Consider the following 18,718-nt stretch of genomic DNA (forward strand, 5'->3'; position numbering starts at 1 on the left):
TCTTATTTATACTAGTTCTGAACCATTGTCTAAAAAATTTCTAGCCGATGTGGGATATTGTGCTTTGTTCTTTGATTTCCATAAATTTAAAATTTTCCTTTTTTAAAAAAATTCTGTAAATTTAGAAAATGTTAATGAATGATATGTCAAATCATGATAGGTTGTTTAAAATAATTCTTAATATAGAAAATTCTGGAAATTGTATAAAATATTAATAAATGATATGTCAAATTTCTATTGATTATTTAAAGTCCTATGTGGACGGCCTTAGGAGCTTATAACTCATACTTTTTATTAGTATAGATTTTTGTTTCCTTGTTTTGGTTTATTTTTCATTCACTTCCAACCTTTTAACCCTAAATAACTCAAATCCTTTTCTTTGTTTACAAATCTTTGAAAGCTTTTTTTTTTTTTTTATAATTGAAAATAAATAAATAATAGGAACAATCGAGGGGGAAACACTAGTAGTAGTACTTAAAATCACGAAACCCGTCAAAATCAAATTGACCTAGACCATACTAGGTTTTTCTATTTATATGATGATATGGTACACAGGCAAAAAACCAACTTCGAAAACAGGTTGCAACCAAACAGGGAATACATTTTCGATACTGAAACCATTAAAAAGTAACTGGATAGCTAGTTTTGCAGCTACCTGCATATATATATAGGTCGCTCACTGCATTCAACTTTCTTGACACTTTTTTGAAACCAAATCAGTGACCAGATTTGGAAAACTTTCGGGGCGGTGGAGGAGAACCTAATTAATAATAGGGTTCCTAGGCGGAAACGCGGAATAAGAATGGCTTGGACAGTCACTTGATCAATATGGCTTGTCTCTTTATGCACTCACCATCACCAATAAAACAGAGTGTCAATTTTTTTTAAGTAATTCTAGTGCGAGTCTATTTAATAATCCAAATAAACCAAGATTAATAAGAAAAAAAAACTAGTCAAATTTTGATTTAAATCTAATTTAACATTCTGATTATAATAATTAAGAGAATTAAATTAGACAATTTAATTAAAAAATCACTCAAGCCGGTGTGATATGTATATCCATTTGAAAACTAGCAACTAAACTATTTAATGAAATAAACCAGTCAATTTTTTTATTAATATAAATTAGTTCCTTTAAATTAAGATGCATTAGGTTCGGACCCGTACGTACGTGCGGAGTTTATCTCAAAAACCAAATTTCTTAGTAGATTTATAACATATCACATATGTGTGGGATTATGTTTGTAAAAGTATTTTTGAGGAGTGTAAACATTCATAATCCAAACTCATACCAATTTAGTATTCGATTTGTATTTTAGTCGGATTAGACAAAAAGAATTATACAATTTGTTTTTATTATATGTAATTCACTAGAAGAAACTGGACATATAGTTACAAACTATTGCTACGGAATAAATAATAACAAATTATATTTACAAAAAGCTACGCATTAGCGACAAAATATTAGTTAATCAATTTTGTTACAAATCAGTTACTAATTGTAGCAAGTTTTTTACAAAAAGCTACAGAAAATATTTATAGCAAATTTACTACAAAATAAGGGATAAATTATTTTGTAGCCATGGACCATTCGGTGTATTCTGTAGTTAAATATAAATAAAATAATTGAGATTATTTTTCTACAATTTAGTTGTAACAAAAACCACAATGTGTGACGAGTTGGTCGTAGCAAAATATATCTACAGCCAACATAATATACACTACCATTTTTCTCCTTCTTTGTTTACACACACTTAGACAAAATCAGAAAACAAAACCTAAAGCCCTTTCTGCCTCCGTTGAAGCAGCTGTCCATATATCTACTGGCGTCGTCGTCGTAACGCCTGAGATTAGATCTGATAGCACCGAACCTATCGTTGTTGATTCGAGAGACCTGAGAAGCGAGCTTATCGATGAAGCTAAGAATTCAAATAGAGAAGAGGAGATTAAGGTTTCAGGCGAGGTTATTGGAGTTAGAGATGCCGAATCAAGGGCGGTTGCGTCAACTCCGTCGATGGAAGTTGTAGGAGCTCCGGTGAAGAGACAGAGACTTAAGAGAACGGAAGTTTCCATCAACACCTATTGCAAGAGCTTATGGGTATTTAGAATCAAATCACATTCACTTTGTTGCTTAATTTAGGTTAGATAGAATCAATTGTTTAACAAGTTTGAGTTTTTTTGTGTGAACTGTGAAGGTTTTTTAATTTAGGAGCTGCTCTTGCTTGGGGAGCTGTTAAAGAATCTACGTATAGGATGGTTAATGGGACACCAGCTACACAAGATAATAAACCTGCGCTTTCATCTATAATGTCTAAGGAAAATGCTGAAAGATTGGCTCTTGGATTGTGTGAAATGCGTGGAGCTGCTCTTAAAGTTGGCCAAATGTTGAGTTTACAGGACGAGAGTCTTGTCCCTGCTCCGGTAATTACTTTAGATTTGTGTCTGATTTGTGGTAGTTTGGTATCCCTTGTTTTGACGTAAAGATAGGTTCTTTTGTAGATTTTGAATGCTCTCGAATATGTGCGTCAAGGTGCAGATGTGATGCCGAGGAGCCAACTTAATCCTGTTTTGGATGCTGAATTAGGTCCTAATTGGCAATCCAAGTTGACTAGTTTTGATTATGAACCGATAGCAGCAGCGAGTATTGGTCAGGTACTAGCCTTGTTTCTGCTGGGACTGTAGTTTGATTGTAGAATGTGTGTGATGCTTCGTTCTTGTGAATGTGTTGAATCCTTTTTATAATAATATGATGATGTTTTAGGTGCACCGAGCTGTTTCAGACACTCCAGGGTTTTATGTTCCGCGTGTGGTAGATGAAACTTCAAGCAAAAAGATTCTAATCACAGAACTTATATCTGGTAAGTACAATTCCGCTTACTCTGCTCCGACGATTCGTTATAATGCTATGATAAACTAATCTTTGCTACGAACGTGTTATCACAGGGATCCCCATTGATAAAGTAGCTTTGTTGGATCAGAAAACACGAGATTATGTTGGAAGGAAGATGCTCAAACTCACATTGAAAGAGCTTTTTGTCTTCCGCTTCATGCAGACAGATCCTAACTGGGGTAACTTCTTATACAATGAAGCCACAAATACAATCAATCTTATAGATTTTAGAGCAGCCCGTGATTACCCCAAGAAATTCGTCGATGACTATCTACGAATGGTAAAATAATCATTACCGAGTCCATATATCTACTGGCTTAAAACTCTGTTTTATTTTCTGAATGTTTAAAACTCTGTTTTATTTTCTTCATTTTTAAAACTCTGTTTTATTTTCTGTAATCGGAGCTTTTGGAATTTTGTTTTGCAATGATATTTGCAGGTTATTTGTGATTTCAGTAGCTTTTTATAAATTTTGATTTTCCTATCTACGTCGTAACTAATTGTCACAAATACTAATTGTTACGGTGAATGCGAAGCTAAATGTTACTAATTATTCACAACTATATTGTCTTAATCAGTAACAAGTTTGTCACAAAACAATGTGTAGCTAAATGTCACCTTTATCCGACACCCATTTTGTTACTTTTTGAAGCTAATTGTTACTGATTTTTCAGACTCTATCCGTAACAAATAACTAAAGCAAATTGTCACAAACCATAGCAATTTACTACTTTTTCGCTAGTCATAAATTTGTAGCAAATTGCGACAATTATCTACGACGAACGATTTTGCTACGACTAAATAATTACTAACTAGTAATCCGTTTTTTTGCCCACCAATTTTCTGAAGTACATGTTTTCGTTTCTTATCCATTTTACTTGTTCTGATATTTGACATAAATAGGTCAATAAATTTTTCGAATATATTACCCACACGTTCTATCTTATATATATTTCTCAAACTTCTCGAGTTATTATATTTCATATGGATAAAAAAATTAATTTATTATGTCTGTGTATTTATTGAGAATGTATTCAGTTGAAAACGTTAGTGACTTCATATTTGGTCAGCTTTTGTTGAAAATTTTTTTTCTCTTCGAAGTTTCAGTTATTATGAATAGATTTTGCTTTTATAGAACACTTCGTTTTTTCATAAACTTAATAAGATGCATACATTAATATTCTGTAAGTAATAATATTCCTATAACATAAAAAAAAAAAGAAAAAAAAAAAGAAAAAAAAATTCCTATAACATTAAAAGTCTGAAATATGAAAAAATCACAACATTCCAAATGCTTAAATACCCTACATTATTTTGCTGCTGGAAAGTCCTACATGCTAGAAAGTCCACGATTACACTTCACTACTTATACTTTATTAATGAAAAAAACTAAAAACTTAAAAATAGAAAGAGTATGTAGAGTTTTTTTTTTTTTTTTTTTTTTTTTTTTTTTTTTTATTTATTAATATAACCTGAATATTACAAAAGCTATGACAAAAAGTCATTCAGTATTTTGTGAAACAAGTCACAAAGTTTTAAAAGCTACAAAAGCAGTATAGAAATAGGTCAATAATACAAGTAGACCCATAGATAGTAACCGAATCTTCCGCTCCGGTTGGCTTTGTTAAACATCGAAAAGACATCTAGCCACGTCCCCGGTGCCCGCGTCCACAGCACCCACGACCACGTGATCTACGACCCCGTTGTCCTCTCCCTCGAGCAATAAAAGACTTGTGTCTCTTTAGCTTTAATGGAAGGTTGAACCGGTCTCTCTCGCAGTAATCTTTGTCCGGAAGGAGTCATATGGTCCATCATTTCAGATTCACTATCAGAATCCTCTGCATCAACTGAATCTCCATCTGAGGGAAGTGAATCCCCATCTGAAAAAGAAGAGCCCAAACGGCTAAACTTATTTTTAGCAAGGACACTTCTTACCTCTCGGTCACTAAAAACATCACTATCTTTTGTGACTGCAACTTCATTAGCTATTTCGGTATTGCAAACAACCTTAGATAAAACTTGAACTTCCATATTTGTATGGCAATCTACCACTTTGGTGCATAGATCTGAGACTTGTATTAGGACAGCCTCAATGGGTAGGGCTGAATCGTCTTGGACTTTGGAGCCTTGTTGAATGACAACATTCGTGGATTCATGTTGAAGATTGATTGGAGAGACTAGAGCTGGGGCGGTAGATAAACTAACATTGGCAGGAGCATTGACCTCATTAGAGACAACTTTGGTGGCTTTTTGATGTGGCAACTTTTGGTTCATGCAACGAGAAGCTTTATGTCCTAACTGTCCACAATCTCCACACTGAACAGGAACCCAAGCGTATTCAACATCAACCATAGATATGTTTCCCTTTTTATCCACAGCTGCAATCCTAGGAGGGAATGCTTTACTCAACTCCACTTCCACCAAGATCTTAGCCTCAACCATTAGAGAAGGGTCAAGTCTTGGTTTGTAGGTAGCCATAGGAGCACCTAAACCTGAAGCAATATGGCTAATTCCTGGAATTGAGTAGAGACTGTTCGGAATCTTTAACCTGTCGAGATATCTGGGATATCAAAAGTATCTGCAGTGGACCAAGGAGCAACAAACATAAGACAATCATCAACATGCCATAAACCTCTTTGAAGAACCCAAGCTCTTGTTGAAGCATCTGGGATGTAGAAGAGAAACTTAGAGTCATCTAATTTGCGGATAAAGATTCTACACTTCCTTCCCCAAATTCTATTGACTACCGCATGAACCAAGCCACCAGAAGGAGGATTACATCTATAGAACTGGCCTAAGACATATTCTTTCTGGTTCTCTAGACCTTGCTTCAAGACATGACTTGGAATTGTTACCTTTGGAGTTTCGTCTTCCATGTAATCCGGTGAAGTAGCTCTATACAGATTCCTTGCTGCAGGATCCATTTTAGCAGCCCAAGGAAACCTAATAGCATCCTCGTGATCCAATTCAGGAGTGTTTGAATCCACAACTGTTTTCTTCACTGCAAGATTAAGACCATTAGAGTCATTCTTTTTTACCATTTTAAGTGGTACAGTCCATGCTCCCTTGAGAGGTGAGGAGTGAGGAGAGGATGACAATGGAGGAGCTTTTTTTGTGTTGAGTAGCGGGTTTTTGTGTGACAAGGAGAGATGGCAGAACGGAGACGACTTCACCATCGCAATTGACTCCCTCAGACTCATCTTGTACGACAATGTTACTCAGCCGAGAGATTGTTGACATGGTAGTGACAGGAACTGTGGGCTTTAATCTCGGAAAATAATCTGTAATTATGCGAGAAGAAGAACCAGACAAAGCTAGTGACGATCCAACTCTTGATGATTTCGCCAAGGAGGTAAGGGGAAGAACAATCTCCCCTGTAGCAACAACCGGTTGAGATTCATCAACCAAGGAGATCACCGCCGCTTGACGAGGAGGTTTCACCAATGGAGAAGAAGTCTTCTGTGTCCACCGAGGATCTGGAGGATCGACGGCCACTCCTTCTCCTCCATGAACATCCTTGGCTCCGTTGACGTGAGATAAACCCGAGACCGATTTCATCAAAGGAGGTGCTGGCAGTCGGATTAATGAAGCTTATCTTGCCAATGAAGAGCAGGAGAAGCAGCCGACGACGACTCCGCAGTTGCGGCTTCGCCGGAGAAAGCAAATCTGAAAGCTGAAGTTTTGGTTTCGCCTTATCGAGAGAGAAAAAATCTTGCGCGTGTATTTCACGCTCTATCCCCTTCACCGAGTATGTAGAGTTCAGTAGGATATATAGAAAGAGTGATACCTCTGTAGATCAGAGCAGACCTGAAAGAGGTATACTGCGAGGAATTCGGTTCTTATATCGTATCTTCTCTGCTTTTTTCCCTTTTTTGGCTTGGAATGTCAGAGATAAGCCATTCTGTAATCTGTTCATATATACACATATAAACCATTAATTTACTCATAGAAAGGACATATCAAGCCATTAAGAAGTCCAAAACTACTTTTAACGGTTAGAATATATTTGGTTACGAATTCTTGAACCGCTGGATATATGGTCTGGGTTGATAAGCATCAAAGACATATCATAAACATTTAAATAATATAAATTTTTATATTTAGGGTAAAATTACCTATTGTCTCTCAACTCAGTCTCCAATCTTCTCGATAGTTTATTTATTAGCTTCACTCGTATTGATGGCACCCACATTAACTAATTGACCAACTACATCTGAAAAGAAAAAAAAGTTAATCTATATATAGTAACAATAACAATATATTAGTTAGTAACTAAAAACACGTACCAATCAATGTGAGTTCATTGTGAGAGTGAAGTTCTCCATTGTTATCCATTCCCCGAAGAATATTAGCCTTTGAAATTTTTGCTCATGATGCTACTTAATTAATAGTTGCATGGATCAAAGAACCCTACATAAAGTTCCAAATGAAAACATGTTTTAAACATGATTAAATCATATCTGCTTAATCTTAAAAATCTATACTTACAGTTACATCAGCCAATATCATATGTGGTCTCTCCCATAATCCCATGTAGATGATGTATTGTTTCCAAGTGTGCACGATTTTGACCTTGATTTTCAGCTGGTTTTGAATGGCTTAATGTTGGCAAGATCGGTGAACCCATCATTGGCTGCCATTGTGAGTTGAGTTTGCTTATAGTTCTAAAATGAGCGTTGTTTTGATTTGTTTATCATATTGAAGGTTGTATTTATGGGTGCAAGGAGGAGGTATTTCCTCAATGGAAGATTTTTGGAATATGCTTATTCGCCAGACGAAAAATAGAACATGATATCAATGTTAGTTGCTATGATTTGGAGATTTGGTAGATTTAGTTGAATAAGTTTGATCGATAATGATGAAAATATAAGGTGATTACAATGTTAATTTATATGGTTTAGAGTAATCGTAGATTTAGTTGCTAAAATATTAATAGTGTTCCTATAATTTATCTTTCATATATTAGCCTTTCCAAAATTTTAGGTGTGTTGAATTTTATTTTGAATTTTTTCTTAATGTCACATTATTATAGATTACTACATAAAGGCCCGCACGATATGCAAGTCTAAAAATTGTTGAAAAAAATAAATCATAAATCTTAACCAATATAACATCCGCAAACCATTTTTGGTACTTTGGTTAGGGTGTCGGTCGACACCACTTGTGGTGTCGGTCGACACCGTTGGCAGACGGTTTGATCGGTTTGATTTTAATCGTCCGGTTTGCGTGGTTGGTTTAGGGGAAGCCCTAAACTCGAGTTTATAAGGGAAAATTCGACTTCCTTCGTCCCTTTAGCCGTTTCTGCGAGTTTTAGAGAGAAATGAAGAAAAAAGTGTTCCATAACCTGTTCTTGAGGTTTTTGGGAGATTCCTTTGATCTGTGAGAGAGTTTCTTCCTGGAGAGTGTGGATCCAAGGCTAGGGACGTGGTGGGAAGGTTGTTGTGGAGGTAGCTTCGTCGTTTGGACTTAGATCTCGTTGTTTGGCTAAGGTGAGTGCATGATCATGGCATATCTAAGCTAAGATATCTGTTTCTGTGATATTGTGTGTTGTTTGGTTGTTTCTTTTGGTTGTTTGTGAGTTTTTCGTAGCTCCTGAGGCTTGGATTCGTTCCTGAGATCGTGTGGGACGAAAATGAGAAGTTTGGAGGCGAGATTCAGAGGTTCTGTTCGAAGGAAATCACTGCTCGACAATGGTGTCGGTCGACACCAACGCTAGGACGACTCGGAGACTTAGCGAGCGTTGGTCGACACCATGTGGAGGTGTCGGTCGACACCGTTAGGGTTTCGGAAGTGTCGAGCAGGTGTCGGTCGACACCAGATGACCAGTGTCGGTCGAGACCTTCGGGTATCGGTCGATACCTTTCTAACAGTAACCAGATTGTGTTGGGTCAATTGTGCATGCTCCTGGTTTGTTTTATTGTTGTTATTTGTGGCATGAGAGATCTTATTGCTTGTGTGTATAGCCCTGTAGATGGGAGGATTGCCTCGCTGAGTGTTTATCAAATACTCATGCATCTCAATTTGTGTTTGTGGTGCAGGTATAGGCAAAATGTGTTAGTGGAATCAAGGCAATGAAGAGGAGGATGTTCTAGGGACTCGATTGGTTGTTGTCTGGCATTGCTAGGTTGCTAGAGTGGGTCATTAGAACATTGTTAGGATTGTTAGTTCTATGTTTCCCTGTTGTTTGGTTATTGGAATTGATATACTTGATTATTGGTTATTTATTAATGGATATTGGTATTGGTTATGTTATCCACTGTTGTGTGTGTGTGGTTAGGTGGCTAGTGGGTATGGGACCACTAGCTATAGAGTATTTATTATTATTATTATTATTATTATTATTATTATTATTATTATTTACTATTTAAAAAAAAATTGGTCAGATCGTTTCAGTTTTGGTATCAGAGCCCTTACGGTTCTAGGTTTGGGTTCACTAGGTTTTTGTTGTTGATGTTGGGATTGCATGATTCGTTTCAGTTAGTCAATTTTGTGTGGCATGGAGTCCTAGAACATCCTCTTCGAGCCTACAATGTGATTCCACGGTGAGTTTATGTTTTTGTGGTTTTGTGTTATGTTAAGATTGCTTGTTAGCCTCTGTTCTTGGAAGTGCAGTGGTTAAAGGTGTTTGAGTTGTTGGTCGTGGACATGGACGTTGTCGTGGTCGTGGTCGGACGGGTTCTGAGGCCAGCGAGTGTGTGGTCCAGAGTTCCACAAGGAGGTATGTTGTATGATCGCAAGCATATCAGGAGTGACCAGAGGGGGTTAGCCGGTGAGCGTGCCGGGGGTGCTGGGAACCCAAGTGTGAGGTTGCAGTAGGTGGAGCCCAGGGTCGAGATGATCGCTAGGCAGATCTGTTGGCGTGCTGTGGGAGCGGTTACTGAGAGGGGTACCAGTGCAGGCTCCAGTGTACCTCATGTGGCGGGGTGCAGCCGAGGGCTGCGGATGTTGAGGACTATCCATTTTTTCTTAGGAGGATGGAGCAGTTGTAGATGACCGGTACGAGATTCTTCTCGAGAGGTATCGAGCCTAAAGGGGCAGATAGGTGGTCATATGCAGTTGAATCAAATACTTCTTTGTTTTGTGGGTAATCCAGGTTGATATAAGAAGTTGAGTGGGCATGTATAACATTGCAATGTTATACTCGGACCATAGGAGGTACTTTTGTTCGAGAGATGTTTATAGTCGTTAAGGATTGATGCTCCTGGGGGGATGGTGATTCTCCTGAATACCGATAACTCGAGGGGCTGGAGGCTCCAAGAGTGGTAGAGGGGATGATGTTCCCCTGAGGGGATGAGTAGTTCCTCTGATACCAAGATCTTGAGGGTTATGGTCCAAGAGTGAGACGGTATAACTCGAAGACGCTGGTCTGAGAGTGAGATCGGTATGGCTCAAAGGTTGCGACCTAAGGGTGGAGGAGTTGGGAGCAAGCAATGCCTTGGACGTGAGTATAAACATAACGATTGAATGTAGACCTCGAGAGATTAACGGTGGTTTAATCTCGGGTTTTGGATGTGTTGACCAATGGGTCCGGGTTTTATGACCAGAGCGGTTATGAATGTGTGGCTGTTGCGCCAGGATTGTAAGGCCGGTGGTGCTGGAGTCCCTGGAAGGGGAGTTGCATCAGTTTTGAGCCGGGAAAGGCATGTTCGCCAAATACATAAGTTTACGAGAAGCCTTCATGGTAGGATAATCTAATCGTTGCGACGATGTTGGATTAAGTTCATTGGAGATGGATATGGTTGCTAGATTCAGGGTTTTGGTAAGCTTGCTGAGAGAAACAAGGCAAGTGGTTTGAGTTGGCGGCTTGCAAAGCATTTGATGCGGTGAATGAGAATATGCGAACGTATGGTACTTGTTTGTTTTATTACGCTCGTATTGATGATTTACTGTGGAGAATTGCTAAGCGGAAAGCTAATTTTGTGATAAGCTATCTTGTGGAAGTTTCCCTAAGAGACAAGTTACTAGAGGTTCTTGGATGGACAAGAGGTGTTGATATCCGGGTGGTGGTGAGTTAATGTCAGCATACTTGATTATTAGTCTAGTAGAGTTGAGGAAGAAAATAGGGGATTCTTACGTCTGATCACTTCACCGTGGGGAGCATCGGTGTTGTTCGTCAAGTATGGGTTTATGAGTTCGTGGCGATGTCGTTGGGTTGACAAATGCGCCAGAAGCGTTTATGAGATTGATGAACAGCGTGTTTCAGGAGTTTCTGATCGTGTCTGTCATCATTTTCATCGACGACATCCTGGTTAGTTCTAAGAGTACTGAAGAGCATGCAGTGCATTTGAGGGCAGTTCTGGAGAAGCTGCGGGAGCAGAAGTTGTTTGCTAAGTTGAGCAAGTGCAGTTTTTGGAAGCGTGAGATGAGTTTTCTGGGTCATATTGTGTCTGCAAATGAAGTTTCTGTAGATCCAGAGAAGATTCAGGCTATCAGAGATTGGCCTAGACCGCAGAATGCCACAAAGATTAGGAGTTTCCTTGGTCTGGCAGATTACTACAGGAGGTTTGTGCAGGGGTTTGCGAAGAGAGCATGTCTTATGACTAAGTTGACAGGAAAGAATGTTCCTTTTGTTTGGTCACAAGAGTGTGAGGAAGGCTTTGCAAGCCTGAAGGAGATGTTGACTACTGCCCTAGTGTTGGCTTTGCATGAGCAGGGAGAACCTTATGTGGTTTATACAGATGCATCCAGAGTTGGTTTGGTGTGTGTGTTGATGCAGCATGGGAAGGTAATTGCCTATGCTTCGCGGCAGTTGCAGAAGCATGAAGACAACTATCATACTTATTACTTGGAGATGGGTGATGTAGTTTTTGCCCTGAAGATTTGGAGATCTTATCTTTATGGTGCAAAGGTACAGGTGTTTACAGATCATAAGAGCCTGAAGTATATATTCACTCAGCCCGAGCTGAACTTGAGGCAGAGGCGGTGGATGGAGCTGGTGACGGATTATGATCTTGAGATAGTTTATCACCTTGGTAAGGCTAACCTGGTTGCAGATGCTCTGAGTCGGAAGAGGGCAGGTTCGGCTCAGGAGCAAGATATGGATTCTCTGGTAGGAGAGATCAATGCTTTGAGTTTGTGTGCGGTTTCTCAGGAGCCGTTGGGCTTGGTTGCAGCTGATAGAGCGGATCTCCTGAGCAGAGTTCGTTTGGCTCAGGAGAATGATTTGGGGATGGTGAATGCCTCTAAGGTTGTTGATTCGGAGTATCAGGTCTTAGCTAATGGTACTATTTTTGTACATGGGCGGATTTGTGTGCCTAAGAATGAGGAGTTAAGGCAGGATATCGTGAGAGAGGCTCATGCGAGCATGTTCTCTATTCGTCCAGGAGCAATTAAGATGTACCGTGACCTCAAGAGGTACTATCATTGGGTCGGGTTGAAGAAGGATGTGGCTAGCTGGGTCGCGAGATGTGATGTGTGTCAGCTAGTGAAGGCTGAACATCAGGTACCAGGTGGATTGCTGAAGAGTCTTCCCATTCCAGAGTGGAAGTGGGATATGATTATTATGAACTTCGTGGTTGGTTTGCCAGTGTCGAGGATGTTTGATGCTATTTGGGTCATTGTGGACCGGTTGACTAAGTCGGCACATTTTATGGCCATTAAGAAGACTGATGGAGCAGCGGTCTTGGCTAAGAAGTATGTGAAGGAGATAGTCAGGTTGCATGGAGTGCCAGCGATCATTGTGTCTGATACAGATTCCAATTTCACTTCGGTGTTCTGGAGGGCATTCTTGGCAGAGATGGGCACTAAGGTGCATATGAGTACATCTTATCATCCCCAGACAGATGGACAGTCAAAGAGGACGATCCAGACGTTGGAGGATTTGCTGAGGATGTGTGGGTTTGATTGGGGTGGCCATTGGGCAGATCACTTGAGCTTGGTAGAGTTTGCTTACAACAACAGTTACCATGCGAGTATTGGGATTGCTCCTTACGAGGCTTTGTATGGGAGGCCGTGTTGTACATCGTTATGCTGGACTCAGGTGGGCGAGAGGAGCATGTACGAGGCAGATTTTGTGCAGGAGACCTCAGAGAAGATTCGAGTTCTCAAGCTGAACATGAAGGAAGCTCAAGATCGGCAGAGGAGTTATGCAGACAAGAGGAGGAGAGATCTTGAGTTTCAGGTTGGAGATAAAGTTTATCTCAAGATGGCCATGTTATGGGGTCCGAACAGGTCAGGTTGGAGATAAAGTGTATCTCGTGATACAAAGTTCCGCGAGCCTGTCGTTTAAAGGGGAAAGGTTTCCTGATTAGTAGTTGCTAAAAGAGGAAAGTTTCCAGAAGTGGAACGTTCTAAAAATGGAAAGTTTTATGTGAGTTGGAAGTTGTCATTTTTAGTGGTTGTGAGCCTTGGAGAGGCTAGTATGGCCTTAGTGGCGGACCATGGGGTCATTGTGTGTCGTGTGTGGCCTTTATGGCGGGCTGTTTAGCCGTATATGGCCTTTGTGGTGGGCTGTTTAGCCGTGTGTGGCCTTTATGGCGGGCTGTTCAGCCGTGTATCTCATCAGTATACTTGACACGTGTCATGATCCTGTTAATGGCCAACTTTGAAAACCCAACTTTATATAATAAAATTGTTTTGGTACATAATTGTTTTAACCATAGATGTTTTTTACTCCAAAGATATTTTGGAGAAACAATTGGTGAAAATTATATAGTCTATTACAATGATTTTATGACCAACCTTATAAAAGTTGAGAAACTGAGAAAAAGTTAATATAACATAATAAAAATAAAAATTTGAAAATTATAATCAAGATGGTGTATACAAAATAGAAACTTTATAAACAATCCAAAACATGACATATGTCGTAATCACGTTAAGTATCAGCGACCTATTTACTCCTCAGGAATATCGCATTGTACCAAAACTACTTAAAACTATGACCTCGTCTCAAATATTTTGAATCGTAAATTCTCAACTTATTTCTACCCGAATCAAATTTTCTCATATATTTCTCCATATACCTGGATTTAAACGATTTACGAACCAAATCCGATAGAAATCCACATAAATCCGGTTGGAAACCAATTTTAAAATGGTTTACCATTCCAACTTCCCAAATTTGAAATTCGCTTCTCATTTACTCGATCAAGCAGCTCTTGTTTTAGTACGAGAATCATCAACATTATTCAGAAGAGAAAACTCTAGATTTTGACCAGAAACATCAATCACCGACTAATCTTCCAAACTTATAATGCTACTAACTGTAGAATCACTTTTGAAACCTCCATCAGTGTCTCCATCCTCAATTCAATTAACGAGATTTATATACGTCGATTCCATTTCATGGGATTTATATACGTCGATTCCATTTCATTGCATATGATAGCTTCCATTGATAAATCTACACGAATCAAAGACCCATGCAATAGATCGGCAAAACTATATCGGAAAAAAAAATCAAAGATCAAAGCTTTCGATATAAACATATAATATATATTTTTGTCAACATTTGGGCCACAACAGCCGATTTATTAGCCGAAGTCTCTGCTGTGATGGTGCCTTGTACAATTGGACTTATCAATGACCACTATCAATGACCACTGCATTAAAGTCACTTCACAAACATAATTTTTATGTAGATAGAATGTTATTTTCTTAATTTGTTGTTCTATTACATTTCAAAATAATAATACTTTTGACATAACTTATGTTATTCTTTTTTAATTTGTTATTCACTATTTATTGATTAATAATAATATACATGCTTAATGAATTATTTTTTTGTTTATACATGTCAAAATCTAATTAAAAAAAAATGTTTAATATAACTATAGTACAATGGAAAATAAATTAGTTTTGTTAATTTTCCTTAAAATTAAGAATTTTAAAGATATAAATATATAAATTTTATGTAGATTTAATGTTATTTTTTTAATTAGTTGTTTTGAAAATTAATAATTTTTTGACACGTGTCAACATCTCATCAGTATATTTGACATGTGTCATGATCCAGTTAATAGCTAAATTTGAAAACCCAACTTTTTATATAATAAGATGTTTAGAAAGATATGGAGATTGATAATAATGTTATTTGCTATGATTTGGGAAATCGAAAGATTAAATCCTAACTGAAAGATTTTGTTTATTCAGTTCTCACTTTATGGTAACTAATTTATGTTTTTTTTTAATTAGGAAAATAATGAGGATCTGCGTCCTTCACCAATCAAGATCCGAATTGGTTACTCTTGTATATCCATGATTCGAATATGGTAACATTGGGTCACTAAGGATCTGCGAGTTTTTGTTGAATTAGATTACCAGTTTACCCTCAATTTGTTTTTTCCATGGTCGTCTGTTTTGTTTTTCGCAGACATTATATGGTATTTTTGTTTTATTGTTTTTTTATTAATAAGTGTACTTCCGAGTTAATAATATAGATTAAATATTAATATGATCAGTCAGTATTAAATAAAATTGGATTAGACTTAAATCATTCGAATGCAAATTCAAATATTGTATGCGGTTTTAGTATCGTCCACGCAATAGCCAAGCCAAAATTATTTTATAACCATAATAATAATTATTAAAATAAATTAATAATAAGAAAAACTATTTTGATAACTGAAAAGACTTCTTCTCTTTGGTCTATCTTCATCTCTCTCTCTCTCTCTCAGACATTGAAAAAGGTGGAGAGATATGGAATTGCTTTATCTCCTCTGTTCGATCCTCTACTCTGCACTCACTTCTTTCTTACTCTCTCTTCTCCTCCCATTTCGCTTCCTTCTCCACCGTCTCTTCCCCTCACGCTTCGCCGTAGATCCCAATGTCTCTTTCTACCAAGGCACCGTTTGGCATGACCGTCTCCGTCCTGTACGCCACTCGTTCCGTTACTCTGTTCGTTACGCTCTCTTCGACCTCGATGAAGCTATCACCACGCCTCCGGATCATCTCTCCGCCAATGAAGCTCGCCGTGTTTCTCGCACCACCGGGCCTATGTAAGTTTCAAATATGATGATACCTCCGAAATCGAAATTGTTTTGATTAAATTCTCCAAAATTTCACAAACGATCAACCAAAAGCGAATGAAAAAAAAAATCTCATTATCAGAAAGACTCTGTTTGGGTTTTAAATTTCAGTTTTGTTTTTTAAGGTTTGGTGTTGTGTTATCATTGTAACTAAACTGTGGATCAAATAGATAATGTTGGATGAATCTGTAATTTTGTATGCAGCTATCTGTTGACTATACCACCAAGCGTTGGGTATGAGCAAAACCCATTGAGTTTGTATTACTGCTACGACTTGGATGGATCAAGTAAACGCTTGACTAAATGCATTGCTGAGGTACATTTATAGATAATAGATATATGTTTTGTCTCCTCTGTTTCTTGATTTCTCTCTCAGCTTCTCACTCTTGTCTGCTACAACCATTTTGTCAGTTCCATGGTCTGACCTTGTTGGGTATTAATATATATATATGCAAACATGTGTAACTTTTCAAAAACTGGAAAGAGTTTGTTTTGTAGCTGACATATCTAGTGTGTGTTTATACATGTTCTGAACCAATATTAATGATCTATGGCGATGGTACGTAATCTGAATATGGGAAGAGAATGTGTAATCACATACCTGTTGTATTGACTTTGTGGTATTACTGTCTTTCTATTGATATGATAAGAGGGTTTTTGTAGGTTACAAATACGCCATGGGGGGAACGAGTGACATTTGTTTTCGACCCTGAATCTGACTTGGTTGCTAAATCATTACAAGTCAGTCCTTTCATGGTATGTTGTTTGTCTTATTATATTGTTATCATCTTTGATCAATTTGAGTGATTGATCAACTGTTTTTAAAAGTGAAGTTCCATAACTTTTTCAGGATATGCTTGGGAACTGGAAAATCAGAGCTAATGAACCTGGAGAGGAGTTATCTGTCTCCATTGAATCGAAGCATCCTCATCTCGGTAACTATTTCTCTGCGACATTAAAGGCGAAAAGAATACCGAAAACAGTAGTGTCTAATCCTGCAGTTTTCTTCTGGTTGATGCCTCATAAGGTTGCGATATGGATTTATTGGCATGTAAGTGAACATATACTCAAATCTTTAAGCACATATATTCAAAACGTTGATCAACTTGGCTGCTCGAGTTTCACATGTGTCATTTTTTTTTGTTTTTAAGGCACTTAAACTGTGGTGGAAGAATGTACCTTTTATCCAACACCCGAGATACTCGAACCCAGCATATAGAGAGGATTCAGCGAAACGTGATCAAGAACTTCGTTGCCGCGGGTTAGATGGGTTAAATGCGGACGGTTGTAGTAGTAGTAGTAGTAGTAGAAGTTTTGGAGGATGTCGCTTTGCATGGCGAGATGCTAATTGGCCGTGGTCATGAATACATACATACACTCTTACGGTATAAATTAAACACACCATCCTTTTTTTTTTTTTTTGACAATACACACCATCCTTTCATCTGCTAGTTTGTGTGTTTTCTCTTTTCTGGAAATGTTCAAGAACAGGTATTAACACTAATATTCTTCACACCCTACTCTCTATTCATACCTGAAAATGACAACAAATTATGTTCTTTCACATCCTGAAATATGAAAGAAATCATTTTTTACGTCTACTCTCTATTCATCCTGAAATAGTGCACAAATCATTATTTTTGATTAAAAAACAACGTACAAATATTAATTTAATAATTTTCTGTTTTGATTCTTTTATAAGTATTGCTCGCTCTACCTGTCTGTTATATTCTTAATTAGTTCAATAAGCAGTTTATGGCTTCTCATCATTCATACAAATCTAATTAAAACAATAAGAAGTAAAATATAAGCCTGTAGCAAAGGCAATCAATAACTAAAAATCTCTTTGAAACAATAGAAACATAGTTAAGTGATCAAAGTTGTTTTAATCATAATTTTGAGTATAAATTATCTTTATACGTATTAAATTAATGTATGCTATACACTTTATAATTGATATAAGTGACATCAAAATTTATGAAATACACAAAACGACATGCTGAACTGGTTAAAGAATCACAGCGGCACATATTAATTTGAAAAACACACACAGAAAAATGTAGCATGATTGATATATCATGGTTTTTAGGTGTTTTAGCCATAATATAAGTCTTTATTTATAGAGTCTTTTTAGTATTTTTAGAGTCTTTGAGTTTTTATAGGATTTAGTATGGATGGAAGCATAATGGAGCTAAATAGGAAGATTTGAAGCTTAATCAAGCATTGAGGCTAAGCTACAAAGTTGAGAGGCAAATTCAGAAGTCAGCATCGATCGATGCAACTGATGGCATCGATCGACACAGAGCCAAAAATCAAATCGGAAGTTTTCCCACAAGTTTTGAAGATTTACAAAGCTGTCCCAAAGTTTTCCATATTTGCATCATTAGTCCCTGGACGTGTTTTAGGAATATATATAGGATTTTTATGGTCATTGTTTAGACCTAAGCTTTATTTTTCCTGTAATCTTTTTGAAAGAAAACCTTGAGAGATTTTTAGAGAGCTTTTGGAGAGAAGAATCAAGACTCATTCAGAGAAGATTTAGAACTCCTTTTATTCTTTCTTTAATCTCTTAATGCTATATATTTTATTCATGATTTGTGTTATAACAATTATGTTTGAGTAGATCTGCTTGTTAGGTTTAGGGTTTCTCATTAGGGATTTCACGGATTATTAGATTTGTTTATTTTGGATTCATTATCTTTTTGTTCTTCACCATAGGTTGTTCTTAATGCTAGATCTTTGATTAGTCATCTGGATTTAGATCTTAGGATTATTGATTGTGTGAATCTGGAGTCTTTGTGGATTCGATCCCTTGTACTACAATTGTTCTCTTAATTTGAGAGAGTAGCTCAGGGTTAAA

General features: G+C 37.4%; 1 protein-coding gene and 2 pseudogenes across 7 annotated transcripts in view; 2 read left to right on the top strand and 1 right to left on the bottom strand.

Annotated features, from left to right (window-relative positions):
* The first annotated feature begins 1,582 nt into the window (after positions 1-1,582).
* Positions 1,583-3,340, top strand: LOC104743627 (protein ABC transporter 1, mitochondrial-like; annotated as a pseudogene). Its single transcript, XR_015580795.1, has 6 exons — positions 1,583-1,603; positions 1,691-2,098; positions 2,196-2,421; positions 2,500-2,652; positions 2,762-2,858; positions 2,944-3,340. The product of XR_015580795.1 is annotated as a protein ABC transporter 1, mitochondrial-like (transcript).
* Positions 3,341-4,167: 827 nt separating this feature from the next.
* On the bottom strand, positions 4,168-7,090 carry LOC147928198 (uncharacterized; annotated as a pseudogene). The gene is made up of 2 exons (XR_015579189.1): positions 7,006-7,090; positions 4,168-6,798 (listed from the first exon to the last, which is right to left on the bottom strand). The product of XR_015579189.1 is annotated as an uncharacterized LOC147928198 (transcript).
* Positions 7,091-15,422: 8,332 nt separating this feature from the next.
* Positions 15,423-18,718, top strand: part of LOC104741607 (uncharacterized) — a 57,835-nt gene continuing 54,539 nt past the window's right edge. For 2 of the 5 annotated variants that reach the window (XM_087484051.1, XM_010462496.3), the window contains exons 1-5: positions 15,429-15,828; positions 16,063-16,174; positions 16,522-16,614; positions 16,709-16,909; positions 17,010-17,243. In XM_087484051.1, coding sequence (XP_087340177.1) covers positions 15,530-15,828; positions 16,063-16,174; positions 16,522-16,614; positions 16,709-16,909; positions 17,010-17,222 — 918 coding nt within the window. In that variant the 5' untranslated portion in view covers positions 15,429-15,529 and the 3' untranslated portion in view covers positions 17,223-17,243. Of the gene's footprint in view, positions 15,829-16,062; positions 16,175-16,521; positions 16,615-16,708; positions 16,910-17,009; positions 17,377-18,020; positions 18,450-18,718 lie in introns of those variants that run through there. The other 3 variants (XM_087484052.1, XM_010462495.2, XM_087484050.1) reach the window with 3 other exon arrangements.

The sequence above is a fragment of the Camelina sativa genome, chromosome 14, assembly GCF_030686135.1.
Source record: "Camelina sativa cultivar CO46 ecotype springtype chromosome 14, ASM3068613v1".
NCBI lineage: Eukaryota > Viridiplantae > Streptophyta > Magnoliopsida > Brassicales > Brassicaceae > Camelina > Camelina sativa.